The sequence below is a fragment of the Cetorhinus maximus genome, chromosome 21 (genome assembly GCF_964194155.1).
Source record: "Cetorhinus maximus chromosome 21, sCetMax3.hap1.1, whole genome shotgun sequence".
Lineage (NCBI taxonomy): Eukaryota > Metazoa > Chordata > Chondrichthyes > Lamniformes > Cetorhinidae > Cetorhinus > Cetorhinus maximus.
The window spans coordinates 20,991,706-21,010,527 of record NC_135899.1 but is presented as its reverse complement, the minus strand read 5'-3'; the positions used below and the strand labels follow the sequence as shown (position 1 = coordinate 21,010,527).

Here is an 18,822-nt window from a genome sequence, read left to right as displayed (position 1 = left end):
GGGTGTGACAAAGGTGTCGGGGGGATGAGGTAGAGGGGGAATGAAGGAGTACAGGGAGAAGGGTGCAATGGGGAGAATGCAGGAAGTGGGGCGGGCAGGTGTAAGAGGGGAGGAAGGTGGAAAGGAGGGAGTTCAGAGAGGGGAAGGAATACCAGATGGATGCCGAAATGCCCATTTCCCTCTTGCGTTGCCACTACAGGAACTCACCCATGGCCACTGCGATGGAGTGCAGGTCTGCATGCATCTCCGCGTTCTGGTGGACCAAGGTTGCCATGGCCTCTGCCATCCCTCCCATGGAGACTTACATACATGCACATGTGGGTACCACTTCATCAGAGAGCACTCCTCTGACTCGCATGCCACACTGTTGAGGGCTTCCAATAGCTCTGTGTGATGTTTACCCGGCCTTCTGCCGACTTTCCATGATGAGCTGGGAGGCCGAATCCAGAAGCTCGTCATCTGTCTCAGGCCTTACAGGTGCCTCTTCCCCAGCAGTCCTCCAAGTGCCAAGGAGCCCAGCTGAACCTGCCTCCTCCTGCTGCAGACACGTGTCCATGCGGTGACCACCAGATTGTGAATCTGAGCCTGCTCTAGATCTAGGTCCCACCGAGGTGTGTGTCTCTGTGCTGTGGGAGGGTGTCAGTAAGCGCTGTGATGGGTCTTCCAGGCTGCTTATTTCCAGCTCGTCAATGGAGGATGTGTCCTCTAGGCTGGAGGTGACGACGTGGATGGAGCTAAGGGACTGGTTGGCTGAGGGCTTCAGTCACTTGGCAGCGATCCCTGTGAACCAAAGTAGGGATAATGAATGCATGGCAACAGAGTCAAAAGCAGAAGTGAGAGCACTCACAGTTCTGTTGAGAGAGGGATGATGTGGTGCTGGATCCTCACGAGGGTGTTCACCACCGAACTCACTATCACCTCAGGCACGGTCCAGTCAGCACGACGGTACACTGCTTAAAGTGAGTGAGGGGCCTAATGTGGGCCACTCCACCCCTGGTCTGGGACCTCTCCCTGCTGCTGTGAGCCAGCTTCCCCTCCATGAAAATAGATGGAGAGAGTGTGAGCAGGATACATGGCACCACGTGGAATGTTTATGTGGTGAGTGGAGCCATGGCTGTGGTGTGAGGACTTGAGTTCCAGAGGATATGGGTCTGTTGGGGATGTGAGGGTGTGTGTGCGAGTTAGTGGTGTTGTCCCTTGAGGTTGCCTGAGGATGTGTGATGGGCTTGTGACTGTGTGAGTTGAGAGTGACGAGGTGGTTGACTTACCCTGGCAGAACGGATGACACCATTCATCCTCTTCCTGCACTGGATGGCTGACCTCCTCCATGCTCCAGTGGCTCTGACTGTCGCTGTCACCGCCTCCAGGCCGGATCGGTGACTCTGGTGGACCTTCTGCGGCCAGAGTGGGGGTAGAGGATATTGCGGTGGCCTTTCACTGTGTTCAGCGTGTGCCCCAGAGAGGCGTCACTAAATTTGAAGGCTGCCATCTTCTTTCCTTTCAGGTCATCTGTCGCCTGGAGCAGTCCTGGTCTGTAGACATGAAGTAGGCTGCGATCTGGTGCACTTTAAATATGGCGCCCAGTTTGCAGAAGCACTGAGGTCACGGCATGGTGGGCAAATCCGAGCCCACCCACCAGTGAGCTGGTGTGTTCCCCGTGAATGCATTATTAATTAGGCGAAACACGCCAGGAAGGAGATGACATGGTGCAAAATCCCACCATTGCAGCCAAGGGGTAAAACTGCAAATCTGGGATGATTTGCCCTAAGGCTCACAATTACGGACAGCTTTCTCCTGATGAAGCCAGCCCGGCTACCAGAGCACTGGGCTTTGCTGCTATTTCCAAATTCCCACAGGTGCAGGGTGCCATCGACTGCACTCGTGTGCCTTTAAGAGCTCCATAGCGACAGCCAATTCAATGCATCAAAAGGATGTGCATCTCAATGTGCAGCTGGCCTGCAACCACCAGAAACATATTCTGCACTTATGCGCCAGATACCCAAGAAGCTGCCATGTTTTGTACATCTTGAGTCAATCGCAGATTCCTCAAATTTTTGAGGAACCTCAGCACATCCAGGGTTGGCTATTTGAGCACAAAGGCAAACTGCAAAAGACAGGATTGATGACCCCCATCTGGCATCTAGAAAGTGCATCTGAGGAAAGAAATAACGTTGCTTATGCCTCGACACGATCATTGATAAAACAGGTCAGTGGTAGCTTGAAGATGCGATTCCGATGTCGCGACAAGTTAGGCGGCACTCTGCAGTGCATTCCACAGAGGGTTTCATGCATCATCGTGGCTTGCTGTGCCCACCACATCCTGGTGCTTCAAAGCGAGGATGTCCTGCTAGATGATGAGATGGAGGAGTTGCACATCTGCTCTGATAAGGAGGACGTCGAGAGGGCTGAGGGCAATGATGGCCAGGAAGCTGAGGAAGCAGGGGAAGAGGCCATTGCACTGGCCAGAAGAGGCAGGTATATTTGTGAAACGTTAATCACCACCAGGTTCCAGGATGATGATGACAAGTAGTTATGATGATTCCCTCTGACTAGTGCCCTCCATGCTGGGCCCACCTTAATACCTGTGTTGCTATCCTTCTCATTTCAACATCCACCTCAATCTGTGAATGAGTAGTTTCACTCTCGCGTCACCACGTCCTCATCCTATGAAGGTCAGGCAACATTAGGAGCATGTGCCTTATAGAAAGGTGCTTATACTGCAGAAGGGCCTTTCATCAGCACACCTCAGATGGCGCAGCCTCTTCAAGCATTTGTCCAACATCCCACTCACTGCGGCAGTCGACAAGAGGCAGGAGCCCCCTGCAATCCTTAATTCAGTCATGGCAGTCTGCCTGCATTCAGGCAAGGCGCCTCAAGGAGATTAATGCTCACTTAGGGGACATTGTCTTCTGTGTGAGTTTAATGGTGATGGTGCAAGACGATATTTGGGCTAAGTCGGCTGATCAAGCAACAGAAGTGTTGAAGCATCTTCATAGTATTCAGTCCTCAGCGACACAAAAAACCTCAGGATACAGTCATCCGAAACTCTCAGGGAAAGATGCAGGCTGCAGTTACCCCTGAACTTTCAATGGATATCGAACACTTCATGAGCACAATACTCTGATAGGCTACGGCCAGTCAGGAACACGACTCCGTTTGGCATCTCTCATTCTCCCCGAATGCCCTGACCTGGCCTTTCCGATCCCAAAAATGCAGGCACACCATGTAACCCTCAAGGTCACTAATCGTTAATAATTGAGGACACATCAGCTACATTGCATCCTGGCTCTTAGCCCATTTCAAGGTGACACATGTCATTCCCCTCCTGATACATGAACATGAAAAACAGCCATAAATGTGCTCTGAAGAAGAGTCATATGGACTCAAAATATTGCCTCTGTTTCTCGCTCCATAAATGCTGTCAGACCTGCTGAGTTTATCCAGCACTTCCTGTTTTCATTACAGAGATGAAATTGTCTGTTAGACATAACTATTTGGAATTAGCATCTCAGAGCTCGCAGAAGGTTTAGGAGATGCAAACCGGAGCTTATAGCTGTGCTGCATCTTCCCATAATCACGATAGCCTTGTGGGTAGAATGCACACAACTCCAAGGTCACTAACCTTCCAGCCTCTAGCAGGAAAGGCCAGGACAAACATGTGTTGGTGAGCTGCAGAGCTCAGAAACATGGAGGTGGGAAGGTGGGTGCTATTATTGGGGTGCTGCGCAGATTTCCGCTCAGAGATTGGAGAATGCTCAAAGTAGACAGAATTGTAAATGAGCTCTGAGATTAGGATGATAGATAGACCACCCTCACAGTTGATGGAGAATACATGGAGGCCCAATGAAAGATGCTCCGTCTCCAAGTGCATCTACATTTCATAATCTATGCCACTCATTGATCATTCCACAATGCGTATGTGTCCGGGGACGACATGAGCCTCCATCTTTTACAGTCAAGGCAGAACATCACTGGAATCTGCAAAGCATGTCTCAGAGCTGCCTTGCAAAACCACAGTTTTCCATGAGGCTTCCACATCACTGATGTCATCACTGAGCAGAGAACGGACACACGCTGTTATAAGATGGTTGCAAGCAACATTGAGTGGAGGGACATGATGCAACATCTGTGAGAAGGGGAGTGGGAAAAACATTGTGTGACATTTGATTGGCCACAAAAGAGCACATCAGACAGAAGAGGCATACACAACAGGGGAAATGGACTGGGTGCAAATCTATTTACATTCATGGAAATGATGTACATCTTGTGAACATCCGTGCAAGCTTTGTGCTCATGGTGCTTCTTGATCTTCCTAACCCTATTGCTACGTATTGGTGCTTTCCCAACACCCATAGCTAAGGTGGAGGCAGCCTGCTGACTGCTACACTCTGTTGCCTATAATGACTTTGGTGAGTGTCCTCAGGAGGGCTGAGACCTGGATGGCCCTGGCCTGCTTTGGGTCTCCTGCTCTGAGGCAGGTGCACCCTCCTCAGCCTGCTGAGCTGGGGCTGCTGGAGTCACAGGCAGAGGGAATTGAGATCAGCTGGACACTCTCAGAGTCACCTGCCTAGATAGACCTGGGTGTCTAGCTGATGGTCACTGTCCCTATGGGTGCCCGAGGGCCCCTGGCTGACTCCTTGAGGGGTAGGGGCACCTGGAGTGAGGTTGAGGTGCCCTGTCCCCCTCTCGCTTAGCCACTGATGGATGCCACCAATGCCGACAGCGATGGAGTGCAACCCCTACAGCACAGTAGGCCCTATGACCTGAACAACGCTCTCCATGGCAGTCACCATCCAACCACAGTTGACCTTTGGTGTGCTGGCATGTCCACGCTTTGACCTCAGACTGAAGGTGGACGGACTCCATCATCCAATGCAATCTGTTGACTGCATCTGACAACCCTGCCTGAAATTCCCATGTCTGTGGCTGCAGCTCCAACATCTATGTTAGCGCCGAGTCCAGTGGTTCATCATCTGACTGGGACTCAGCAGATTCCTTGCCTCCAGCAATCCTCCGAGTGCCGGTAACCTTGGACGTCCCTGCCCCCGCCTGCTGTGGACCAGAATCTGTGCTGACCAAATGATGGCACCGACCTGAACCATAGGTCCCACTGAGCTGTGAGTGGCGCTGCGCTGGTGGAGAGTGCAGGTGAACACTGTGATGGGTTCTGAGTTCAGGATTCTCATCCGAGGTCATATGGGGGCTGGAGCTGAGGCGCTGTCTTCCATTGTTTCTGCTGCATTTCGTGAGGTGCCTGTCAAAAAGAGAAGAGATAATTAGTGAATGGCTACATAGTCAACAACATTACGATGCACTCACAGCATCTTTGGATGAATAGGTGCACGGTCTTCACTTGGGTGGGAGCCACTGATCACACCATCGGCACACACATGGACCTGGTGCTTCCGTTTAACTCAACAGCACGTTCCTCATATGCAGTGAAGGCTTTGAGCTCTGGTATCCCCCTATAGGTCTGATATGTCTTCCTTTTGTTGTGAGTGAACTTGTCCTGCATAAAGGCAGATGGAGAGACTGTGAGCAGGAAGAGTGCTGAGACAGATGGTAAGTATGCCTGCCTTGTGTGGGTGCTAAGTGGATCTGTGTAAGGGCTGAGGACGTGAGCTGCACATGATGTGGCACCAGATGGAAATGTCAAGGTGTGTGAGAGAGTCAGTGGTGATGTCCCTTGTGCTGGTGATGTGAGAGATCCATGTGGGCTGTCAGGCTGCGAATAGGGTGTGGACCAGGGCAGCATTTATTGCCCATCCCTACTTCAGAGGGCATTTAAGAGTCAACAACATTGCTGTGTGTCTCAAGTCACATGTAGACCAGCAGACGTCCTTCCCTAAAGGGCATTATCTTTTACAACAATCAGCAATAGTTCTGTGGTCATCAGATTTTTCCAATTGAATTAAATTTCACCATCTGCCGTGGTGGAATTTGAACTGGGGTGCCCAGAACATTACCCTGGTCTCTGGAATACTAGTCCAGTGACAATACCACTACACCATCGTCTCCCCTGAAAGTATGAGTTGAGAGTGAGGAGAAGGTTGATTTACCCTAGTGAAACGAATGAGATCATTCACCCTCTTTCTGCACTGGATGCCTGATCTCTTCTAGGCCTGTTAATTCACAAGTACCTCTTATTAAAGCTGAATGTTAGAGTATCAGCTCGATATTGTAAATTGTTTTATCTTTCTGACCTTGTATGGTAAAGTTTATTTTTGTTTGTTCAATATCTGTGGAATCTTGTTCATTCGCTTAGCAAGTGTCTTGATTCTCAAACTTTGTTAACTTTAAACGAAAAGTTACAGGCCCTATCCAGATTGCACCAAACATTTGGAGGCCTAGTCCAGGATCATAACATCACAAAGTGCTGAATCCGTTATAACAACAAGCATTGGAATTCATAGTCCCACATCATATAGCCTATAACCACTTGTAGCTGTCAATCAAACTCTGAAATGGCAGTCATCCAACTATGATAATGGCTGGTTGTGAAATCAGTCATGTCGTACTAATCCAGAAGTGAAACTCTCAGGCTTATGTAAACAGAGTGAAATAGCAAGCAATCTTTTTTTTAACACTCCAGACATTTTTTTCAAAGATTTAAAGGGCAGAACTTTTAAATAACTTGACAGCTTGGCAGGTCTTTTTGACAGGTGCTTCTGACAGTTTTGACAATTGATTTTGACAGGTATTGTTGTCAATTTTGACAGTTGATTTTGACAGGTCTGTTGACAGTTCCAATTAGCTTGACAGTAATGAGTTTAAGCACATTTTACGCCTAACTTTAACAATTCCAAAGGGCATCTGACCTATCCCAAATTTGTCCCAGGACCAAATCGAAGGGGGTGCCTTAGCTCTCCAAAGGGATACCCTGGCTATCCAAATGAGTCCACAATTTTAGACCTGCCCTCACCTGGTCTATTCTGTGCACGCCAGGTTTCACACTCCCAGCCTACCAAAATCCCACTTCGGTTGTGGCAGCTGATGTCTTAAATGGTTAGCTGTGAATTGCACATGTGCAAAACGCCCCCAATCTCGCCCTACAAAAGTGGGAAGTATTCTGTTTGAGGAAGGGACTTCTGATTTTAGACTATTTCTTCTATTTTTACCACTAACAAGAGCTTTTTTGTTGTGGCAAAAATCTGGGCATAACTTTGGCCAGGTAAAAGTTATTTGTGACCAGAGAATGAGAATGAGGAATTATAAAGGTATTTTGTCGGTCTAATTTTCTCAAGCGTTGTTGATTATGGGGGCAACCTATTATGTTTTCATCAAAGTTCATCTCCGACCCTATGTGTTGTTCACACACAACGTTTACGATTAAGAAACCTGAGATATATTCTTTATCTTCACGCCAGACTGAGATAACCAGATGCTATTAACAATGCAGTGTTTGTCACACACAAGTTCAACTGTGTGTCGCTGAAGGGAGAGGGAGAAATTAATGAATTAACTCACATTAAATTTAAGCTCTACCTTATTCCAGCTAAGAGCTCTCCGACATTGCAGAATATGGTTGAGGTCCTGTGATGGTAGTGTGTTACACCGCAAGGCACTTTCAGGACCAATTCACCCCGTTTGGCAAGTTAAGAAACCAGATGTGAGTTGCCTTACCACGTTTGACTATCGAGAGTTAAATCTGGCGTTGTTGTCAGAAATACCAGTTAAGGAATGTCAATTGGTTTTCGGCATTCTATTGTCAAAGGAAGATTATATGGTATTTGCCTCAAGCAGGAGCACCATTAAAAAATGTATTTTACCAGTACTTTTGCCTGCCACAGGGATTTTATAATTCTCCTGCTATTTATCAAAGGAGAATGGCTACTGTGGTCAGGACCTTTATATGTTCAGATTTTTTGTCACAATATAGCAATGATTTGCTTCTTTTCACATTCCCTTCCTATGCCATTGACTCCAACATGAACCACAGCTTCAGGCTGTTCCCCACCACCCATAAAAATGTGTTGCATCTCTTATTGACGTCCTTTACCTTGCCACCACAGAGGCGCCACACCATGCAGGACTCAGGTTTATGGTTGCAGAAAGGCAGGAATGTTCCCCTATTTGTCACCTTCTATATGAACATTGCTGTGCTTCACATCATTCCTGCCTCAAGTCTTTGAGTCATTTGCCCCACACTGCCAGCGATTGCTCTAGACTGCACACTTGAGGTAACATCGTCTTCACTGTTATTCAGTTCTCACAACCTGTTTGAGATAGACTAATTTCTGGAGGATTTCTGAACAGTCTGCCTCTTCTAACCCTGCTAGATGGCCACACACTTACTATTGTCCTGAATTTGCTGTTTCTCTGGGGTGACCACCTCTGGTGACATACTTCCCAGTTTTACGAAAGTATAATAATTCCCATTACATTTTTCTGGTTTATTATAAAGCGGGATTATGGGTGTAAGTATAGCTGGCTCTGTCTGTTTAATTTAATTACGTTTGGACTTAGGTAGGCTGCAAGCTTGACATTATCAGAAGAAGCTAGGTGTAGAAATGTACTTGAAATGCAAATGAGTTAACATGGATGCTGACGGGAATTTGTATTTTTGTTAGATAAGTTTGGATTTCAAAGGGATGTCAGTCTGTTTACAACTAGCCAGATAAGCAAGGCTAAGGAGTGTCTTTATTTTTCCCAAAGGTCACTGACAACATTGGCAATATGCAAGTTGTAGTCTTATTTATGTGTTTGAAATCTTTTATCTTGTTAATAATTATTCTAATTTAATTTTTAAAATCTCTAAAGGTCTTGTTGAACTCATTACCTCTGAATTCCGTGTACACGTCTTCTCATAATAAATACAAATTGCAAAGCCGTTGTGATAGTGAGACCAAGTTCCCCTTGTGCATTTGGTCTGCCTGGCACACGTCATCTGCAACGTCATAATACTCAGGGAATGTTCAGCTCCCCATGCACCCTGCATTGACTTTAGCCATTCTTGAGTTCAATTTTGAGCAACTGGAGACTTTTCCTGCGCAGGTGAAGAATTCTGGAATTCTCAATTGGAACATTCATTACAAACAATCTGTATCACCAGGCTCCCAGCACCAGGCTGCTGTCCCAAAAAGGAAACATAGAATTAGATTCAACAGTACCATCTCCTCTGATCCGTCCCAACAGTTGGTTTGTGTGTTGTATCTCATCTCACTTTTTGATGACGTACTTAATTAGATGCTGCTGATGGAACTGTGCATCAACATAAGTCACTGATTTTATGAGAGGAGGAGAGAAAATTGTAGGCAGGGGAGAAAAGAAAATACACACAGGCCCAATATTTATGAGAAGGTGGGGAGGGTACGGGTGAGGCCAAAAACAGCTGACGCACCCAGCATAGCACAAAAGTGAAGGTCCTGCATTTTTAAAGCTAGGAACTCATTAGCATCTTATAGCTCCTCTCACGCCTGTCCTAAATTTCTCCTCCTCATTCCCAAATTGTTCCACTTCAAAGTACAGATACAGGGAAATCCCTAATGGAAATACCATTGTGTCTTACAAATTAAATATCTTCATTTGATAGAAAATGCTGGAAAAGCTCAGTAGCTCTGGCAGCATCTGTGGATAGAGAAACAGAATTAACTTTCGAGTCTGTATGACTCTTCTTTAGAGCATCATATAAACTCAAAACGTTAACTCTGTTTCTCGCTCCACAGATGGTGCCAGAGCTGCTGAGTTTTCCCAGCATTTTCCGTTTTTAGTTCAGATTTCCAGCATCTGCAGTCTTTTGCTTTTATGTTCATTTGACTATGGCAGGAGACTCTATGTTGGAGTCCTGTGACATACATTGGGCCCTGAAGCTGTTTCAGTGGTCCACTTGGCAGAGTGTACTCAATAAAACTTGATGGCCAAGAAGGTAAATGTAAACGTTATCTTAGTAGGGCTTGAAAAAGCTGGAGTATCATCCATATAACTACCCTTAACTCCAACAGCCACAGCACAGTGCCATCCTCAGCTGATGTCTCCTTACTAAACATTGTTTTCCCTGCACAATCCCATTGAAGATACATGAATATTCAATTTTTTGTTCTCCCAAGCACACTGTGCAAATAAAAACGTCAGAAACGTGTGACGTCAACTCTTCCTTCAAGATAAAAACTACAGAGCTTTTCAAATCCCCGCAGACTAATGTTGCTTAGCCTAATTGTGCCTGGTTTTGTAGCGAGCACTTTAACAGCTTCACCCACTGCGTGCATGTCTGTACCTGCCTCGCACCAACCCAGCCAATCCAGTGCGGGCATTCAATTGATGGATAGTGCCACTGACCAGGGAAAGCCAAAGCCAAAACCAAGTGCAGCTTCCAAACCCCACCCTCCCTCCATCCGCTTTTCAGTGCTCCACCCTCATGGCCGCTTATTACTGGCAGAGAAAATAAGGATGAGGTGGTAGAAAGTAAAAGTTTAGCAGGATAAAGGTATAAATTAGTGGAATAATTAACTAATGCTGTGCATGGATTTTTTATTTAGAAAAGGAGGGTTTGGAGGATTTGCTTGACTCTGGCCCCACCTAGGGCATGGGCTGTGGTGTTTTGCACCTTATGTACGCCCCACTCCCAGGCTCTGGTTGAGTCAGCTTCTTAAGCCACCTATAGTCCATGTGCTGTAGGTACATGCACAGTGCTGTTAGGAAGAGGATTCCAGGATTTTGACCCAGTGACAGTAAAGGGTTGGTGATATAGTTCCAAGTCAGAGTGGTGTGTGGCTTGGAGGGCAATGTGCAGGTGATGGGGTTCGCAATGTTTTTGTTGCCTGTCTTCTGGGTGATAGAGAACATGAGTGTGAATGCTGCTATTAAAGGAGTTTGGTGAGTTACAGCAGTACATCTAAGAACACTTATGTCAATGTGCGCCAGTGGTGGAGGGAGTGAATGTTTAAAGTGGTAGGTGGGTGCCAATCAAGCAGGCTGCATTGTCCTTCTTGAGTGTTGTTGGAGCTGCACTCATCCAGGCAAGTGGAGAGTATTCTATCATACTCCTGCCTTGTGCCTTGTGGATGGTGGACAGGTTTTGGGGAGGCAGGAGGTCAACTTCTCATTGCAGAATTGCTAGCCTCTAACTTGCTCTTTGAGCCACAGTGTCTATATATGGCTGCTCTTGTTAAGTGTCTGGTCAATAATAACCCCATGATGTTGGTGATGAGGGAATTCAGACAGGCAGCAACCAACAACATAGGTAAGAAGAGGGATGAGGTCCTGCAAGTAGATTATAGGGAGCTAGGAAATAAACTAAAAAGCAGTACCTCAAAGGTAGTAATCTCAGGATTACTCCCAGTGCCATGCTCTAGCACGATCAAGAATAGGAGAATAGACCAGATGAATGTGTGGCTAGAGAGATGGTGCAGGAGGGAGGGATTTATATTCCTGAGGCATTGGGACCGATTCTGTGGAAGAGGGGACCTGTACAAGTTGGATGAGCTGCACCCCAGCAGGACCGGGACCAATATCTACATAAGGTGCTTGCTAGTACTGTGGCGGAGGGTATAAACTAGGGTGGCAGGGCGATGGGAACCTGAGTGGGGAGACACAAGACAGGGAAACAAAGATAGAAATGAAAGACAGAAAAGTAAAAAGCAAAAGTGGAAGGCAGATGAAATGGGGGTAGCAGCAAATAGGGTCTTAGTGCAAAAAAAAATGTGTAATAAGACAAGTCTGAAGGCAATGTATCTGAATGCATGTAGCATTCGCAATAAGGCAGACAAATGAACAGCACAAATAGATGTAAACGGGTACAATATGATTGAGATTACAGAGACATGACTTCAGGGTGACCAAAGCTGGTAACTGAATATCCAACGGTATTCGATATTTAGGAAGGACAGGCAAAAAGGAAAAAGAGATGGCGTGGTGTTGTTAGTTAAGGATGAAATCAATGCAATAGTGAGAGGAGATATTGGCTCAGAAAATCTAGATGTAGCATCAGTCTGGATGGAGCGAAGAAGCATCAAGTGGTGGAAAACATTAGTGGGAGTTGTATTTAGGCCTCCAAGCAGTAGTGGTAAGCTCGGGGACAGTATTAAACAGGAAATTAGAGATGCATGTAGCAAGGGTGCTCCAGTAATCATGGGTGACTTTAATCTACACATCGACTGGGGAAACCAAAGAAGCAATAATAGTGTGGTGTCAGACCAGTCAATCGAGAAATCAAATGAGGAACAGACTATTCTAGATTTGGTTTTGTGCAATGAGAAGGGGTTAACTAATAATCTTGTTGTGCTGGGTCCTTTAGGGAACAGTGACCATAACATGATGGAATTGTTCCTTCTGTTGGAAAGTGAAGAAATCCAATCCAAAACTAGGGTCCTAAATCTAAACAAAGGAAAGTACGAATGTATGAGGCGTGAGTTGGCTAAGATAGATTGGCTCATTAAAAAGCAATGGGTAATATTTAAGGAATGAATGGATGCATTGGAACAGCTATATATTTCTTTCTGGCGCAAAAACACAACAGGAAATGTGGCCCAACCATGGCTAACTAAAGTAATTAAGGATATTATTAGATCCTAAGAGGAGGCATGTCAAGTTGCTAGAAAAAGTAGCAAGCCTGAGGATTGGGAGAAGTTTAGAATTCAGCAAAGGAGGACCAAGAGAATGATTAAGAGGGGAAAAATAGAGTGAGAGCAAACTTGAAAGGAATGTAAAATAGGACTGTAAAAGCGTCTAAAAGTAGGTGAGAAGAAATAGATTAGTGAAGACAAATGTAGGTCCCTTACAGTCTGAAACAGGACAATTCATAATAGAGAACAAGGATGTGGCAGAGCAGAAAAGCAAAATACTGCTGATGCTGGAAATCTGAAACAAAAACAGAAAATGCTGGAAAAATTCAGCAGGTCTAATAGCATCTGTTGAGTGAAAAACAGAGTTAACGTTTCGAGTCCATATGACTCTTCTTCAGAGCTAAACAGAAGCAATAATATGATGAAATGTATACTGTTTAAAGGGGTGGGGGTGGAGCAGGTGAAGCTGGATAGAAGGCCAACGATTGGTGGGGCAAAGGAGAGATTGACAAAGATGTCATAAACAAAATGAGGGGTGTTAATTGGGAGGGGGTGTTAATTATAGTGGCATTAAGAGAGAGCAGAATGTGATAATAGCAGGACAAGGGTAAACACTATGAAGAGAACAACATGAACAAGTGACAGATGGGCCTTGTAGGGGTTGGGTGGGGGGAAGTGGCAGTTGTGGGGAAAAATGATCGAAAATAGGATAAAAGGTGGGGATAGAACAATGAATGAATGAATAAAAATGAAAATAAATAAAAATAAAAATGTGGATAAAAAATAAAAATAGAAAAATAAAAATGAAAATGTAAAAAGGGGGTAAAAAAAAGAGGGTGAGTGTAGAGGAGAGAGGTCATGGTCTGAAGTTGTTGAACTCAATGTTAAGCCCGGAAAGCTGTAAAGTGCCTAATCGGAAGATGAGGTGCTGTTCCTCCAATATGGCAGAGCAATTAAACACCTACTTTGGTTCTGTCTTCACAGAGGAAGATACAAATAACTTCCCAGAATTATTAGGGAACAAAGGTCTAGTGAGAAGGAGGAATTGAAGGAAATTAGTATTACTGAAAAAACAGTGCTGGAGAAATTAATGGGACTGAAAGCCAATAAATCCCCAAAGCCTGATAATCTACACCCCAGGCTGCTAAAGGAGGTGTCCATGGAAATAATGATGCATTGGTTGTCATCTTCCAAAATTGGTTACAATTGAATTCGGCGCAGACCGTATAATTCACATTTATCAGCTGTGCACAGGCAAAGTAATCACCATCCAAAAACAATACGGCCATCCATATTACTGATGGAATGCATAGTCTAAGCAACATAAAGCCCCACAGAATTATGCACCTCATACAGCACGTTTCTGAGTTGGCGATTTGCAGAAAGTTTTTTGACTGTATTGTCTTACATGCAGCATATTTATTACAAAGACAATGCCATTGACATGAAACAAATTGCAGCAGTAGACTAATAAAAAAGAACAATACTGAAGGGAAAACAAAGAATAGCACAGTGTAGATGGTTTTCGCCCTACTTATCGCGCACGGGCACGCAATATCTTTTTCAAGAAGCTCTCCCAATCCAAAAAAGAGTAAAAACAGCATAGCATTCCCGATGACTTTGAATGTGGTTGACGTATTGTTTAGCAATAACTCTTTTAGTTGGTTGAATATTTCTAAATCCAGTAGCATTGTACACGTAATCAGAACCACGCAAAACTAACTGGAGCACTCACAGCAACTAAAGTTTACAGTTAATCACAGGGGAGTTGAAGATCTGCCAAACTCCACCCAGAGAGTTCTTGAGGTTGTTCAAAGAGTTGGACATATCCATTGGTTGATCTCTGTTCTAATTTGGAAGTGAATACAGTCAGATACAAGAATTGAAAGTGAAACTATCTCAGGCTGTGCAAGCTGCCACATCACTATTTTTAATTTATGTTTGAAGTATTTGCATTCAGTCCATGGGAGTGTCTCTGATTTTACACTTTTGAACCTCTCTTTCATTCGTGGTGTTATAATCCCCGTGGAGATGAACAAACCAAAAGAATTGAATTTACCAAATTACTTCAGCAAGAAATCCACTGGACAGTGTTTCACTTTTTAAAACTTTCACTGTAACAATGAAACCCAAAATCAACTTAAATTAAACATGAATTAACGGACAAATTACGGTTGATTATAAACTGCAAATTACACGTTAAATAACAGATACAGCTAAGACAGATCTCATAAATGTAGTTGGGGTTCCACTCAGCGCGTATGTCATCAATCTCAGCCCCAAAGTCCTTCAAAACTCTATCTTTCTCATGAAAAATTCCAGTTCCTTCTCCTCCAAGAATTAGCTTGAGCCCCAGCCTACAGCAGCACGTGACCAATATGATTTCCTTGGGCACCGTCTTCACCAAAATGCTGCACATCTGCAGAGCTTCCTCAACTCTACTTACAATGGTTTTGTGACATAGATCCACTAATGCTATCTTCAAGTAACAGAAACATCTGCAACAGTTGTTTATTTTCCTATTTCCAGCTCCTGGATCCAACCTTCATCATCTTCAACCTGCCTGTACTGCACCACTGGGATTATCATCTGCACATGGGTCTCCTGTGTCCTTTTATCTGATTTCAACCAGTTTCAGTTCCCACGGAAGTTGTGGTTTCCAACCTCAGTCTTAGGCTGGGATTTTCCGGCCTGGTCATGGGCGGGACCCGCCGTGGGCGAGGTGGCGCCCCAGCCAGAAGTCCACTGACTTGCTGCGGGACCGGAAGACCGTGGCGGTGGGTGGGTATGGAAAACCCTGCCTTTAGTTTCTCCAGAAGCTGATCGGTTCAGTTCTCTTTTTCAGTTTCCTTTTTTCAGGTAGGGCCTATCTCAAAAAATAGAAACATTGAAATCATGGATTCCATCAAACTTCACTATAGTTTCTAAAAGCAGCAAGTTCTTAACATCATGAATGTTTCAACAAATAGCTTATTGCACATTGTATAGGTAACCTGTTCATATTTCACAGTTCCACAAATCATTTTACAAAACTATAAGGGCTTAAACAATAACAAAAGCAAGTAAAGTATCAATAAGGATTTAAAATTCAACTTGCATGAATTAATTGCTTCCTGCGAATACCGGACTGTCATCAGAGCTTTCACTTTTACCAACAGATTCTGAAACATTCTGTTCAGGTACTAATTGCTATTCCCCATTTTCTCCCATTTCAGCACATCTTTTTTCAAGTTTCAAGTCTTTGAAAACAGTTTCACCCAATTTTAGCAGCAGCTTTATAGAGTAATTGGTTCTTCTAAGTCATCCAGCCTTTCCTGTAAATCAGGCGAGATTTCCCAAAAAGTACTGTGTACATTGACATTTTATCCCCAGCCAAGTCATTTCCTAACAGAAAACCAACCTCTACGATAGGCAAATTAAGAATGTCCCAAAGTGCATCACTTTTGAAGAGCAGTCATTGAAATGGGAAAGCCAATTTTTGTTCTATCACCAGCAATCAAATCAATGACTTGTTGGGTGAGGGAGAGTGTTTTTTTTATTCTTTGATGGGATGTGAGCAACACTCACAAAGCCAGCATTCATTGCCCATTGCAAATTGCCCTTGAACTGAATGGCTTATAGGCAGTTAAGAGTCAACCAGATGACTGTGGGTCTAGAGTCACATGGAGGCCAGACCATGTAAGAATCAAAGATTTCCTTCCCTGTAGGGTATTAGTAAACCAGCTGGGTTTTTACTGCAATCTATGATAGTTTCATGCCACCATTACTAAGACTATCTTTCAATTCAAGATTTTGTTAAGTGAATTTAAATTCTGCCAGCTGCCATTGTGGGTTTGAGCCCATGTCTGCAGGATATTAACTTGGGCCTCAGGATTATTCATTCAATGATATTACCACTGCACCACCGTCTTCCCAAGGCTAATCAGGACACAGACGTTTGAGGACTGTAAAATTTACCTTTGCACACCTCTCTAGAATGGAATACCAGCCGTAAGATACTAGACAAGACTAAGAGCAGTTGCTTATTGCCAGTTCCAGGTTGAACAGAAGAGTGATCATGATATTGAATATGACCATTGATAACAGTTTAATTTAAGGGATTATTCAATGCAAGTTCACTAATATTCACAGTTGGCCGCAGGTATTTGCCTCCGTGAAAATATGTTACAATCTTGCTGTAATTTTTAAAAATCCATTTATACAACTCATCAAGATGAACCAAAATGTTTCACAGGCAATAAATTACTTTGAGCTGCTGTTACAGTTGGTTTGTACAGAAACACATTTGCCATTTTGCGCAAAATAAAGTCCCAGAAACAGCAGTTGCAAAAATGACCAGGGGCTGGATTTAGTGGAGGCTGCCGGAGCAGGCATAGTGGCGTGGGACTGGGTAAATCATGCAGAAGTACGTGCGAAGTACGACTGGCCCTTAGTGATTTGAGAGCAGGAAGGGCCCGATGTGGGAATCCCACCCAGCAGCAGTGGGAAGGCAGTTAGGCTCATTGTGCTGAATTGAGGAATCCAGCATCAGGAAGGAGGATGCTGTTTGCCACTCCCTGCCTTTTCCTCCGAACTCCCTACCCACTCACTAGCAACCCCTCCCTGCGACTCCCATCCCACCCTCACTGTGTCCTGAAATCCAGCGTCACTCTTGGGGCTAGGCCCCACTACGTTACCAGCAGCAACCACCACTTCCAGTGGCACTGCTGGCAACGGAGAGCTGCCGGCCTCTGATTGGCCAGCAGTTCTCAGGGACAGAATTTCCACTCTTCATGGGGCTGATGTGCTCGGGAGGCCCAACGCTGGCCAGTTAAGTGCCTGATAGGCACATAGTTGCATCGGGATTCCCCCTCAGTAGCGACACATTATTTCTGCCAATCCTGCAACCGATGCCAGTGGGGTGGGCGAACCTGCATTGCTTGAACAGAATTCAGCCCCAAATAATTTGTTTTGATTTTGCTTGCTGCAGGATAAATATTGACCAAGACCCCACAAGAAATTTCTTGTTCTTCTTTAAGATTATGTCATGGACCTTTTATGTCCACCTGAAAAGGCCTCAGTCCAGCATCTCAGTTGAATGGCACACACCTCTGACAATTCAGCACTTCATCAACACTGTTGTGGTAAAAACAACCGTTCTGAATCTGTGAGCTTTCAAGTAAGTAAGGGCTTTCTTTAAGCATATGCTGGTGAGAAAGAACCACAGCCCCGAATGGTGTCTCTCTCTATGACATAGGCTTTGTAGCACATATTTATAGTTCTTAGCCTAATGTTTCTCATTAATTTCTTAACCAACCATAGTATTCTATCAGCAGATGCTCCCATTATCTCACCCCTCAGCATTGGGTACCGCCTTCAGTTCGCGCTTGTCCTTCTTGTCCTTGTCCTGTTCAACAATCAATGACTGTGCAAGCTGATATTGTTACAACTGCTGGGCTAACCGCTTCTGGAAGTATCCTTGGCCAAGGATCCCATCATGCCTATAGTATTGGCTAAATTTCCCATCATGGCTAGAAAGCCCTCTCATAACTATAATTTTCAATTCTAAAGCTATTAATGCACAATTTAATATCAATCGTAATAAAATCAATTCATCTATCCCACTTCCAGCATCTCAGTTGAATGACACGCTCCTCTGACCATTTAGTACTCCATTAACACCATACTAGGGTGTCAACCTAGATTTTATGCTCAAGTTCTAGAAGTCAGCTTGAACCCTGGACCTACTGAGTCAAAGGAGTATGTGTAGAATTTTCCTCTGTGGAGACAAGTGTGATCTGTCTTAAATGAGTGACCCCTTATTTTTAAAGAATGACCCCTAGTTCTAGATCCTCCCACAAGAGGAATCATCCTTTCCACATCCACCCTGTCAAGGCCCCTAAGCCTAACCTGTCCAGCCTTTCCTCATAAGACAACACACCCATTCCTGGTATTAGTCCAGTAAACCTTCTCTGAACTGCTTCTAATACATTTACATCTTTCTTTAAATAAAGAGACCAGTACTGTACACAATACTCCAGATGTAGCCTCACCAATGCCCTGTATAATTGAAGCATATGCTCCCTACTTTTGTAATCAATTCTGCTCACAATTAATGATAACATTCTATTAATTCTACTTTCCTGGTTACCTGCTGTATCTGCATACTAACCTTTTGTGATTCATGCACTAGGACGCCCAGATCTCTCTGAATCTCAGAGCTCTGCAATCTCACATCATTTAGGTAATAAGCTTCTTTTTTATTCTTACTATAAAATGAACGATTTCACATCTGCCAACATTATAGACCATTTGCCAGATCTTTGCCCACTCACTTAACCTA

At 44.6% G+C, this 18,822-nt stretch overlaps 1 protein-coding gene across 1 annotated transcript; it reads right to left on the bottom strand.

Moving 5' to 3' along the window:
- Positions 1-5,192: 5,192 nt before the first annotated feature.
- LOC144695450 (uncharacterized) lies at positions 5,193-14,284 on the bottom strand. The gene is made up of 2 exons (XM_078566337.1): positions 13,636-14,284; positions 5,193-5,254 (listed from the first exon to the last, which is right to left on the bottom strand). The coding sequence occupies exons 1-2, from the start codon at positions 14,189-14,191 to the stop codon at positions 5,193-5,195; spliced, it is 618 nt and encodes a 205-aa protein (XP_078422463.1). The 5' UTR covers positions 14,192-14,284.
- Between the last annotated feature and the right edge of the window lie 4,538 nt (positions 14,285-18,822).